Source organism: Geospiza fortis, unplaced genomic scaffold (genome assembly GCF_000277835.1).
Source record: "Geospiza fortis unplaced genomic scaffold, GeoFor_1.0 scaffold313, whole genome shotgun sequence".
Classification (NCBI taxonomy): Eukaryota; Metazoa; Chordata; class Aves; order Passeriformes; family Thraupidae; genus Geospiza; species Geospiza fortis.
In genome coordinates this window covers 390301-402459 of record NW_005054582.1, presented here as the reverse complement: position 1 = coordinate 402459, position 12159 = coordinate 390301, and the positions used below count along the sequence as shown (strand labels likewise).

At 47.0% G+C, this 12159-nt stretch overlaps 1 protein-coding gene across 2 annotated transcripts in view; it reads left to right on the top strand.

Moving 5' to 3' along the window:
• The window catches only part of LOC102043432 (GON-4-like protein), a 36946-nt gene that overhangs the window by 17072 nt on the left and 7715 nt on the right, over nt 1-12159 (top strand). For both annotated transcript variants that reach the window (XM_031064316.1, XM_031064315.1), the window contains exons 15-23: nt 339-507; nt 1548-1692; nt 1810-1960; nt 3085-3201; nt 4397-6082; nt 8058-8304; nt 9372-9553; nt 10941-11138; nt 11775-11918. In XM_031064316.1, coding sequence (XP_030920176.1) covers nt 339-507; nt 1548-1692; nt 1810-1960; nt 3085-3201; nt 4397-6082; nt 8058-8304; nt 9372-9553; nt 10941-11138; nt 11775-11918 — 3039 coding nt within the window. The remainder of the gene's footprint in view (nt 1-338; nt 508-1547; nt 1693-1809; nt 1961-3084; nt 3202-4396; nt 6083-8057; nt 8305-9371; nt 9554-10940; nt 11139-11774; nt 11919-12159) is intronic.

The window sequence follows — 12159 nt, the reverse complement described above, 5'->3', positions numbered from 1 at the left end:
AGAAGGGGAAAAAAATTTTACCTTCTGCTGATGTAAACTTAGGGGGGGGGAAAATTGAAAATCTGCAAGTCCTGGCCGAGGATGGGGAATCCAGAATTTTCTGAGCCCCCTGTGCCAGCACCTCCCCACCCGCTATCCCTGGGTTGGTGATGCCCCAAATGAAGATTTAGAATCAGATTAAATAATAATAATAATTATAATTATAATTATAATATATTTATAACCTGATTATTTATATCAGATTTCTAATCTGATCATTTATAATTTACAATCTGATTTTTTTGTGCATGATATCCCTTTGTTCCCTGCCCCTCTCTGATGTGTTGCTGCCTTTGCAGAGCGAGCTCGGGAGCTTTGCCTGCAGCTCCACCCTGCACCAGGTGCCCCAGGACCCCAAATTCCAGACCATGTTCCAGCCCTGCAACTTGCAGGGGGCCCTGCAGCTCATTGAGGACTTCCATGCCCAGGTCCCAGTGGATTGGAGCCCTAGGAAGGCTGTGAAGAATGGTAAGGGAGGGGATTATGCCCTTTTACAATATACCAAAAGTGTTTTTTGGCCTCCACACCAATTTCCTGTAAATCCATTTCCCACAGGGACACGGTGGGGAAAGCATGAGCAGGCTGTGAAGAAATATAAGTGAGGGGACAGGGTGGATTGTGCCCTTTTCTGACCCAGATTTGGGGCAATTGAAAGGCAATTTAAAACATTTTTATTCTATTTTCAGTCTCACGTGAAGGGTGAAACAATACAGATGTCGTAACTCACACCATCACAATCAGCAGTTAATTATTTCTTAATTACAATATACTAAAAGTGTTTCTTTGTCTGTCAGCTTTAGCCACACCAGTTAGCAGGCTGTGAAGAAATATAAGTGAGGGGACAGGGTGGATTATGCCTTTTTCTAACCCAGATTTGGGGCAGTTGAGAGGTGTTTTATTCTATTTTCAGTCTCATGTGAAAGGTGAGACAATACAGATGTTGTAACTCACACCATCACAATCAGAAGCTAATGATTTTTTAATTACCAGAAGTGTTTCTTGGCCTCCACACCAATTTCCTGTAAATCCATTTCCCACAGGGACAGGGTGGGGAAAGCATGAGCAGGCCAATAAGTGAGGGGACAGGGTGGATTGTGCCCTTTTCTGACCCAGATTTGGGGCAACTGAGAGGTGTTTTAAACAACTTTTGTTCTATTTTCAGTCTCATGTGAAGGGTGAGACAGTACAGATGTCATAACTCACACCATCACAATCAGAAGTTAATTATTTCTTAATTGCAGTATACTAAAAATGTTTCTTGGCTCACAGTGGCCACTTGGTCTTTGCCTTGCTACAAAGCAAAGGAAAAGATGGAAAGGGAAAAGAATTTTACCTATTGCTGATGTAAACTTAAAGGGGGAAACAAGGAAATCTGCAAATTCTAAAAACAAGAAGGAATCCTTTTTGCAGTGAGAGGAGTAAAAGAAGCAGATTTTTCAAGAAGCGAGCTGTGAGAAACATTCATCCACACACACAAAACTGTCCTTCCCTGTCAATTCTTTTCGCAGCAAATGAATTCTCATGTTTGCCAAAGCAAGTGGCCTGGATTTTGGCAACCAGGAAAGTTTTTATGTACCCAGAGCTGCTGCCAATTTGTTCCTTGAGAGCAAACCCTCCCCAAGACAAGATTGTCTTCACCAAGGCAGAGGACAAGTAAGTGCTTCACTTATTGTACCAAATGGGTGGAAATTGGTTTGTTAAGGAGGATTTCAACCCTTGGGGAGAGCTGAGAGGTTTCTTATCTCCTCCCCTCCTTCTTTCCCTGTGCAGCTTGTTGGCTTTAGGGCTGAAACATTTCGAAGGGACGGATTTTCCCAAGCCTTTGATCAGCAAGTACCTGCTGCCCACCAAAACTGCCCATCAGCTGACAGTGAGGATCAAGAACCTCACCATGAACAGAGCCCCTGACAACATCATCAGGGTAAGGGGCACCTCCTGGGCTCTGTGCTCCAAGGGCTTCTTCTTTAAAATGAAATATCATCCTTGGGGTAGCAGGGAGGGTTCAGCTCTTTATTTCCCTTAGATACTGGGTTTGGGAGGTGTTTAGAGGCTGATTTGACTCTTTGGAGTTCAGATAGTCCTGGTCAAACTCAGTGATCCTGATTAAAAATTCATCCAAGTGAGCTTTTGAGTAGCAAAATTGAGATAAAAGTGTTGTTTGCAGCCAGCTGGGCAGTAATCCTGTCCCATAAACTGCTGGGAACAAAACCAGATAAAACAGCACCTGTATAAAACAAAACCAAATAAAACAACATCTGCACAAAACACTTGGGAACAAAACCAGATAAAACAGCACCTCTATAAAACAAAACCAGATAAAACAACACCTGCATAGAACAAAATCAGATAAAACAACACACCTGTATTAAACAAAACCAGATAAAACAACACCTGCATGAAACCAGATAAAACAACACACCTGTATTAAACAAAACCAGATAAAACAACACAACACCTGCATGAAACAAAACCAGATAAAACAACACCTGCATGAAACCAGATAAAACAACACACCTGTATTAAACAAAACCAGATAAAACAACACCTGCATGAAACCAGATAAAACAACACACCTGTATTAAACAAAACCAGATAAAACAACACAACACCTGCATGAAACAAAACCAGATAAAACAACACCTGCATAAAACTAAACCACATAAAACACCTGCATAAAACAAAACCAGATAAAACAACACCTGCATAAAACCAGATAAAACAACACACCTGTATTAAACAAAACCAGATAAAACAACACAACACCTGCATAAAACAAAACCACATAAAACACCTGCATAAAATAAAAACACATAAAACAACACCTGTATTAAACAAAACCAGATAAAACAAAACAACACCTGCACAGCTGCCTGAACCTCTGTGAGAGCAGCCAGCATGGCAGGGAGCTCCTGGTCACTGATTTTTAATGTTCCTGTGGGTAAAACCTTGTTAAAAATTTTGCTTTATGGGCATGAACACTTGCAGAGAGCCCAGTCCTTCGTCCCAGCAGTGTCACCTGTGTGGCTTTGTCTCCTGTCCCCACAGTACTACAAAAAGACCAAGCAGCTGCCTGTGCTGGTGAAATGCTGTGAGGAAATTCAGCCCCACGAGTGGAAAGCTCCTGTGGAGAGGGAAGAGCATCGCCTGCCCTTCTGGTTAAAGGTATTTTCTGGGGGGGAGTTGTTGTTTGGGTCATTTTTTGTGGGTTTTATTTGGTTTTGTGTGGATTTTCCCTTTGTGGATTTTTTTCCTTTTGTGGATTTTTTCCTTTTGTGGATTTTTTCCTTGTGGATATTCCCCTTGTGGATTTTCTCCTTATGAATTTTTTCCCTCTGTGGATTTTCTCCTTGTGGATTTTTTTGCTTTTGTGGATTTTTTCCTTTTGTGGATTTTTTCCTTTTGTGGATTTTTTCCTTGTGGATTTTTTTCCCTTGTGGATTTTCTTCCTTGTGGATTTTTTCCTTGTGGATTTTTTTCCCTTGTGGATTTTTCTCCTTGTGGATCTTTTCCTTTTGTGGATTTTCCTTGTGGATTTTTTTCCTTTTGTGGATTTTCCCTGTGGATTTTTTCCTTGTGGATTTTTTCCTTTTGTGGATTTTTTCCTTGTGGATTTTTTCCTTGTGGATTTTTTTCCCTTGTGGATTTTTTTCCTTGTGGATTTTTTTCCCTTGTGGATCTTTTCCTTTTGTGGATTTTTTTCCTATGTGGATTTTTTCCTTTGTGGATATTCCCCTTGTGGATTTTCTCCTTATGGATTTTTTCCTTTTGTGGATTTTCTCCTTGTGGATTTTTTTCCTTGTGGATTTTTTTCCTTCTGGATTTTCTTCATTCTGGATTTTCCTTTTGTGGATTTTTTCCTTTTGTGGATTTTTTCCTTCTGGATTTTTTTCCTTCTGGATTTTCCTTTTGTGGATTTTTCCCTTCTGGATTTTTTTCCTTCTGGATTTTTCCCTTGTAGATCTCCTTTTCATGTGGATTTTTCCTGGAGGCACAGAGACCATTCCTATGAGTCAGGCAGTCAGGGATGACTGTGCCCAAGGGAGCAACTGCACTCAAATGCCATAAAATCCATTTCTCTTGATCACCCCCTGTTACACAGGGAAGTTTCCTTCCCACAAAATCTTGTGTTTACCAAAGCAACCTTTATAAAGCCAAAAAGCTTTGTTTTTTCCTCAGGATCTTAGATTCTCCTAAAGGCTTTGCAGTGCAACTCATGAATTAAAAGTACTGTTAAGTAACATGCAGTAGCATAAAGGAAATAAAACAGAGGAAGCTCTGTTGCCTTCTGTACTCTGAAGGCGGAAATACAGAAATAACCCATAACTAATAAATTCCAATAAATTTTTATTCCCTTCAGGCAAGCTTGCCCTCCATCCAGGGAGAACTGAAGCAGCTGGCAGAAGATGCCAAGGAGACCCCAGCTTCACCTGCTGGAGAATCTGCCCTTCTGGGGACAGAGAGGGAACGTGCAGGCAGGGAGTGTGATGAAAAATACCCTCTGCTGATGCCCAAGGGGCTCGTGCTCACCCTGAAACCTTTGGGCAACCGCTTCTCCAGGAGGCCCTGGAGGAGGCAGAGATCTTCAGCTCTGAAATCTGTGCTGATCCGCCCCAGCCCCTGCCTGCAGCCCAGCTCCAACCCCCTCAGCGCGCAGAAGAATCAGAAATCGGCTCAGTCAGAAGCTGCTCCCATCCGGGTCCGGGGCCGCGTCCCCCGGCCCATCCAGCCAGCACCACCACCCCTGAAGGTCCCTGCAGTGCTGGGAGCTGGGGATGCCTTGGAATTCCAGAATGTTCTTTCCACTGGCCAGCCAAACTCCAGGCAAGCCTTCCCAGCTGCTGTAGGCCCAGCTCTGGTGGCCTCAGGGCCGGGGACTTTGCAGCCCAAGGTGATGCTGCCGGCCCTGGCCGGGATGAGGACGCGCAAACCGGGCGTGAGGAAGGGCTACCAGAGGAAAAAAGGGACAAGATCTGCGCCAGTGATCAAAGCTTCCCCTGTGATCCAGCCCTCCCCTGTCATCCTGACTGTGCCTGCCACCACAGTGAAGGTGCTGAACATCGGCAACGGCTGCAACGTGATCCAGCCCCTGAGCACGGCCGTGGGCCGGGGCGCTCAGGCCATTCCTGTCACAACCCTGCTGGTGAATCCCTCCACCTTCCCATGCCCCTTAAACCAGCCTCTGGTCACCTCCTCCATCCCGTCGCTGATCGTGTCTCCCAGCCCTGTCGGGCTGTCTGCTCCTGCTGGGGGTGAAGGCGAGGAGAAGCTGACCCTGCTCCCTGCTCCAGGAGCTTTTCCTGCCGTGGAGCCCAAGGTGGAGCCCCCAGAGCTCTTTGTGCCCTGCTCCACTTTGTCCCCGAAGAAGGAGTGTGGCACAAACCCTGCCCATGGGGACGCTCAGGACAAGGGCAGCAAGGGTGACTGCTGCAGCTGGGCAGTGGGAGAAGGAGATGGGAACACATCAGAGCCTTTGCCCAGGGTGGAGCTTCTGCCTCACTTAGAAAATCCTGATGCATCGGTGGAAATCAAGTCTGAAGATTTAAGTGATGCTCCCAAAGAAGCCAACGTGGCACAGAAAAGAGATCTTTTATGTGCTGAAAGGAAGGAGGAGTTCCTGCTGGGCCTTGGCCAGGAGCTGAACATGGAGGCTGCATGTTCCTGTGGGGACGAGCCCAGGAAGGAGCACGGTCCCTGCGAGGAGAAGGGAGAGGAGGAACGCCAGGCTCTGCCCTCCCCGCCCCAGGGGGAGCAGCACGGGGAGGCTGCGGGGGCTGCAGGGCCACCGGGCACCAGTGACTCCCCAAAGAACCCCCCTTGCCCCGCTGAGAGGGAGGCAGAGTTCAGCAGCCCCCCGGGAAGGCCGGAGGACTCCTCCAGCATCGATGGGCAGTCCGTGGGGACGCCGGCCGGCCCCGAGGCCGCAGGGGACAGGGAGGGGCAGGAAGAAGAGGAAGAAGATGATTTTGATGATTTTACTCAAGATGAGGATGAGGAAATGTCATCGGCCTCGGAAGAGTCCATCCTGTCGGTGCCTGAACTGCAGGTAAAGATAAAACTTGAAAAGATAAAACTTGAAAAGATAAAACTTGAAAAGCCTTAAAAAGGGGCAACTGTGGGTGTCCTAAAACACCTTGGGGAGTCAGAGATCCCACTGGGAACCTCACTGGGAATCCCATTGGAAATCCCACGGAGGATCCCACTGGGAATGCCACTGGGATCCCACTGGAAATCCCACTGGGGATCCTATTGGAGATCCTACTGGAAATCCCATTGAGAATCCCGCTGGGGACCCCACTGGAAATCCCACTGGGGGTTTGGAAATCCCACTGAGGATCCTATTGGAAATCCCACTGAGGATCCTATTGGAGATCCTACTGGAAATCCCATTGAGTATCCCACTGGAGATCCCACTGGGGGTTTGGAAATCCCACTGGAGATCATACTGGAAATCCCATTGAGGATCCCACTGGGGATCCCGCTGGAAATCCCACTGGGGGTTTGGAAATCCCACTGGTGATCCTATTGGAGATCCTACTGGAAATCCCATTGAGAATCCCACTGGGAACCTCACTGAAATCCCAATGGAAATCCTACTGGGGATCCCATTGGGGATCAGGCAATCCCACTTGGGAATCCCACAGAAATCCCAATGGAAAACCCCATGGGGAATCCCACTGAGAATCTCACTGGGGGTCTGGAAATCCCACTGGGAACCCCACTGAAATCCCAATGGAAATCCTCCTGGGAATCCCACTGGGGATCAGGAAATCCCACTGAGGACCCCACTGGAGATCCCACTGAGAATTCCACTGGGAATCCCACAGAGAATCCCACTGAAATCCCAATGGAAATCCTCCTGGGAATCCCACTGGGGATCAGGAAATCCCACTGAGGACCCCACTGGAGATCCCACTGAGAATTCCACTGGGAATCCCACAGAGAATCCCACTGAAATCCCAATGGAAATCCTCCTGGGAATCCCACTGGGGATCAGGAAATCCCACTGAGGACCCCACTGGAGATCCCACTGAGAATTCCACTGGGAATCCCACAGAGAATCCCACTGAAATCCCAATGGAAATCCTCCTGGGAATCCCACTGGGGATCAGGAAATCCCACTGAGGACCCCACTGGAGATCCCACTGAGAATTCCACTGGGAATCCCACAGAGAATCCCACTGAAATCCCAATGGAAATCCTCCTGGGAATCCCACTGGGGATCAGGAAATCCCACTGAGGACCCCACTGGAGATCCCACTGAGAATTCCACTGGGAATCCCACAGAGAATCCCACTGAAATCCCAATGGAAATCCTCCTGGGAATGAAATCCCACTGAAATCCCACTGAAATCCCACTGAAATCCCACTGAAATCCCACTGAAATCCCACTGAAATCCCACTGAAATCCCACTGAAATCCCACTGAAATCCCACTGAAATCCCACTGAAATCCCACTGAAATCCCACTGAAATCCCACTGAAATCCCACTGAAATCCCACTGAAATCCCACTGAAATCCCACTGAAATCCCACTGGGAACTTGGGCTGATAACTCTCTAAGAGCCTGGCATTGTGCTGATCACAGAGAAATTAAAACCCAGATTTTCCTGGGCACATTTTAAACCCAGACTAAGGGAATATATTGCAAATGTGCAGATTTAAACTCTGCTGAGCTGCAGGGATTCCTCCATTAGGCTGCTCTCTAAAAAGTACTCAAAATAAAAATGACTTTTCAGGGCACAATTCCAGCAAGCCTTGAAAATCTAAGATGATAATTAAGTAATCATTAATGAATCCCTTCTAAATTAAAGCCTCGTTTGCTGAATGGCAGGTGCTGAAATTGAATTTTACAATTTTAGGCAGCTCTGGAGGGGTTTAAATTCTGTCCCTTAGCAGAATCCTTCAGCTGGGCAGGTGCTGATCAGTGAAATTGGCTGTGAGGAAGCCGCTGAAGGATATTAAACCAAATAAAATAAAATAATGGGATTTTTTTTTATTATTATTATTATTATTTCTAAGGAAACAATGGAAAAACTGACCTGGCTGGCAACAGAGAGACGTTTAAGCCAAGAGGGAGATTCTGAAGAAGAGAATTCCCAGGAGGAGAACTCTGAGCCCGAGGAAGAGGAGGAGGAGGAAGGGGAAGGAATAGAGAGCTTGCAGAAAGACGATGAAACGTGTGGGGACGCATCAGAGGAGCCTAAATCTGCTTTCACCATGGCCAAGGCAGCTTCCCCACAGGTGGAGGCCCACAGGATGCCAGCAGGTGAGTGCTGGGGGGTTTGGGGACAGCAGGGGAAGTTTTTTGGGGTTTTCTGGACAGCAGGTGAGTGCTGTGGGGTTTTTGGATGCCAGCAGGTGAGTTCTTTTGGGATTATTTGGATGCCAGCAGGTGAGTTCTTTGGAGTTTATGGACAGCAGGTGAATGCTGTGGGGTTTTTGGTCAGCAGGTGAGTTCTTTGGGGTTTTATGGACAGCAGGTGAGTTCTTTGGGGTTTTTGGACACCAGGTGAGTTCTTTGGGGTTTTGTGGACAGCAGGTGAGTTCTTTGGGGTTTTTTGGGACCCAGGTCAGGGGGAAGTAGAGCTGCTCTCTGCAGGGAAAAGAAACCACTGGGGATCCTGTGTGGGTTTAACTCCCTGGATGTGTCTGAGCCCAGGGATGTTTTCCAGCTGGAAATACAATTTTAGGACCCACTCAGCTCTCTTGAACGTTTGCAGACAGATTTATGGTTTGTGCTAACTAATACCTGATCATTTTAGAAGAACAATAGTAAACAGTCAAATCTTTGCTAATTTGAGTTTTGTCTGACAAGATCACGTTGGAGAAAAGGAAATGAAACCAAGCCCAAGTGCCAAATGAAGTTGAGCAGTGAATTTTGAGGAGGGGACCTCAGCCCATTAAATCAACAAATTCCTAAACCTAAAATCACAAAAATCTGGATATAACCCCTCTTAATTCCCTATTTAATTCCCTGTTGTGTGACACCAGGTGTTTATCTATGATTTTAACTATTATGTGAATAATCATCTAAAACCTGCAGCACAGCTCTGGGCTTGTGCTGTGTCTCTGTTCCCCTTTGTGCTTGTTCTGCCCTGGTGTGCAGGATTTGTTTTTAGTTCCAGAAAAACCTGTGCCTGTATCCAGAGATTTTTTCTCCCCCAGTCAGATGCTGTAGAAACAACGAACAAAACCAGAATTTTGTCCAGCTTGACTCGTGGGAAGCGCATCCCCCCTCCGCTTCCGGGGAGCGCAGACAACGCGCGTTTTGCGTAAATTTTACGATTTCTGTCACCTCCGCCACCACCAAAGTGACGTCCTGCTGTTCCACAGGAGAGAACCTGAAAGCCCCTGGGAGGAGCAGGAGCTCGCACAGGACCAGGAACAAGAGGGGCAGGGCTCGTGGCAGCAAGGACACCTCCAAGCTGCTCCTGCTCTACGACGAGGACATCCTGGAGAGGGATCCCCTGAGGGAGCAGAAGGACCTGGCCTTTGCCCAGGCCTACCTGACCAGGGTAAGGCAGCCCAGGAGCATCCCAAATTTGGGGTTTTCTGCCACTGAACAACAGAGATTTGGGGGTTTCTGGCACTGAACATCAGAGATTTGGAGTTTTCTGGCACTGAGCATCAGAAATTTGGGGGTTTCTGGCACTGAAGATCAGAGATTTGGGGTTTTCTGGCACTGAAGATCAGAGATTTGGGGTTTTCTGGCACTGAAGATCAGAGATTTGGGGTTTTCTGGCACTGAAGTTCAGAGATTTGGGGTTTTCTGGCACTGAACATCAGAAATTTGGGGTTTGATGGCACAGAACATCAGAAATTTGAGGGTTTCTGGCAGTAAGCATCAGAGATTTTGGGTTTTCTGCCACAGAACATCAGAAATTTGGGGTTTTCTGGCACAGAACATCAGAGATTTGGGGTTTTCTGGCACTGAAGTTCAGAGATTTGGGGTTTTCTGGCACTGAAGTTCAGAGATTTGGGGTTTTCTGGCACTGAAGTTCAGAGATTTGGGGTTTTCTGGCACTGAAGTTCAGAGATTTGGGGTTTTCTGGCACTGAAGTTCAGAAATTTGGGGTTTTCTGCCACAGAACTGCTGGGTTTGCCTGGGGTGGAGTTATTTATTCCTACTTCCATGTGGTGCTTCACTTCCCAAAGTGTTTCTTTCTCGAGCTGAAGAGGAGGAGAGCAGCTCCTCCTCTTCCTCAGGCTCAGAGTTCTCCTCCTGGGAATTCTCTTCTTGGTTTAAACTTGGCTCTCTGTTGCAAGCCAAGTCAGTTTTTCCATTGTCTCCTTCGAAATAACAAAAAAATCCCATTGTTTTATTTTATTATTTGGTTTAATATCCTTCAGCGGCTTCCTCACAGCCAATTTCACTGATCAGCACCTGCCCAGCTGAAGGATTTTGCAAAGGAACAGAATTTAAACCACTCCAGAGCTGCCTAAAATTGTGAAATTAAATTTCAGCAGATTGCTGCTGATTTCCTGCTGTTGCTCTTCCTCCTCCTTCCCCTGTCCTAAGAGGGGGAGCTGGAAGTGAAGGACTCAGGGGCTGGGGGTGCTCAGTGCCCAGCAGCAGCAGAACTTTCTGAATTTCTGCACTGGCCATGAGCAGCTTTTGGTCCATCTTTAGGAAACCACTCGGTTGCTTCAACAAAATTGCAAATGCTGTGTGAATTCTGAGTGGAGGAGATCAAAGATTAATGGATTGAAAGAATTTAGGGGAGAAATTCCTCCCTGGGAGGGCGGTGAGACCCTGGCACAGGCTGGACAGAGCTTGGGGGAACCTGGGATGGTGCAAAGTGCCCACAGCAAGGCCTTGGAACGAGCTGGTTTTTCAGATCCCTTCCAACACAAAATGCTCTGTGATGAGCTCGTTTCTCCCCCCGGGTGTCACCCCTGCAGGTCCGTGAGACCCTGCAGCACATCCCAGGAAAATACGAAGATTTCCTGCGCGTCATCTACGAGTTCGAGATCAGCGCGGACAAACGGACAGCCGTGGATCTCTACTCCACCCTGCAGAAGCTGCTGCACGACTGGCCACAGCTGCTCACTGATTTTGCTGCTTTTCTTCTACCAGAGCAAGCTTTGGAGTGTGGGCTGGTAGGTGGAGTGAGAGGAGGAGGTCAGGTTTTAAGTGACGTAAAAGTTTGTGGGAGTAAAAGGGTGAAAAGAGCAAAGAGCTGGTGGCTATTCAAATATTTGCCTTGTTTGCCTCGCTACTTTTATTAATCAGAATTGGAAAGTTTGGTGTTCTTTGTGAATCTCCTGCAGATCAGCCTTTCCCGCTTGACTGCAGATAAAGCACAAGCAGTGATTCCCCTGGCTCCAAATCTGCCTTCCACTTTGCAGGAAGAGGATGGGGTTTGTAGGATAGAGGTTTCACCTCTTCCATTCTTCCTGAATTTCCCTGTCTTATGTGCAAAGCCAAACTTTATAACTCAGTGACAGTGAGAGGCTGTAAACCACCAGAAAGAAAATATTTTTGCACAATTATCTTTAGGCTGTGGTTCTGCAGACAAACCAAAAAAGGTTTATAAACACCCTGACTATTAGAGCAACTAGGGATGCATCACCTTAACAATATTGTCGATTATTCAAAGTGGTGCCTTTTGTGAAAGGCATCAACACAATGGAAAACAAAACCCAGGACAGGAATTTTATTTGTTTAAGTCAATTCCAGATGCTTGGGAATATGTGCTTGAACACGAGGGTGAATCTTTTTTTTCTCTTGGCCAGTTTGAGGAGCAGCAAGCCTTTGAAAAGAGCAGGAAGTTCCTCAGGCAGCTGGAGATCTGCTTTGCTGAAAATCCTGCCCACCACCAAAAGATCATCAAAGTGCTGCAGAGCTGTGCAGACTGTGTGCCCCAGGAGATTGCAGAGGTGAGCGGGGAGCCCTTCTGTCCCAGCCAGCCCCGTTCCCTGTCCTCCTGGAGACCATGGAGTTGGCCCAGCACGTTCTCCCTTTTGGGATCGAATTCATGGATTGATTGATCACAAAATGATTTGGGTTGGGAAGGAGCTCAGAGCCCATCTCATTCCACCCCCAGGGACACTTCCCATCAATTGGTTTCTCCAGTTCCCATCCAACCTGGCCTTGGATTCAGGGGGAATTGGAGAGAAA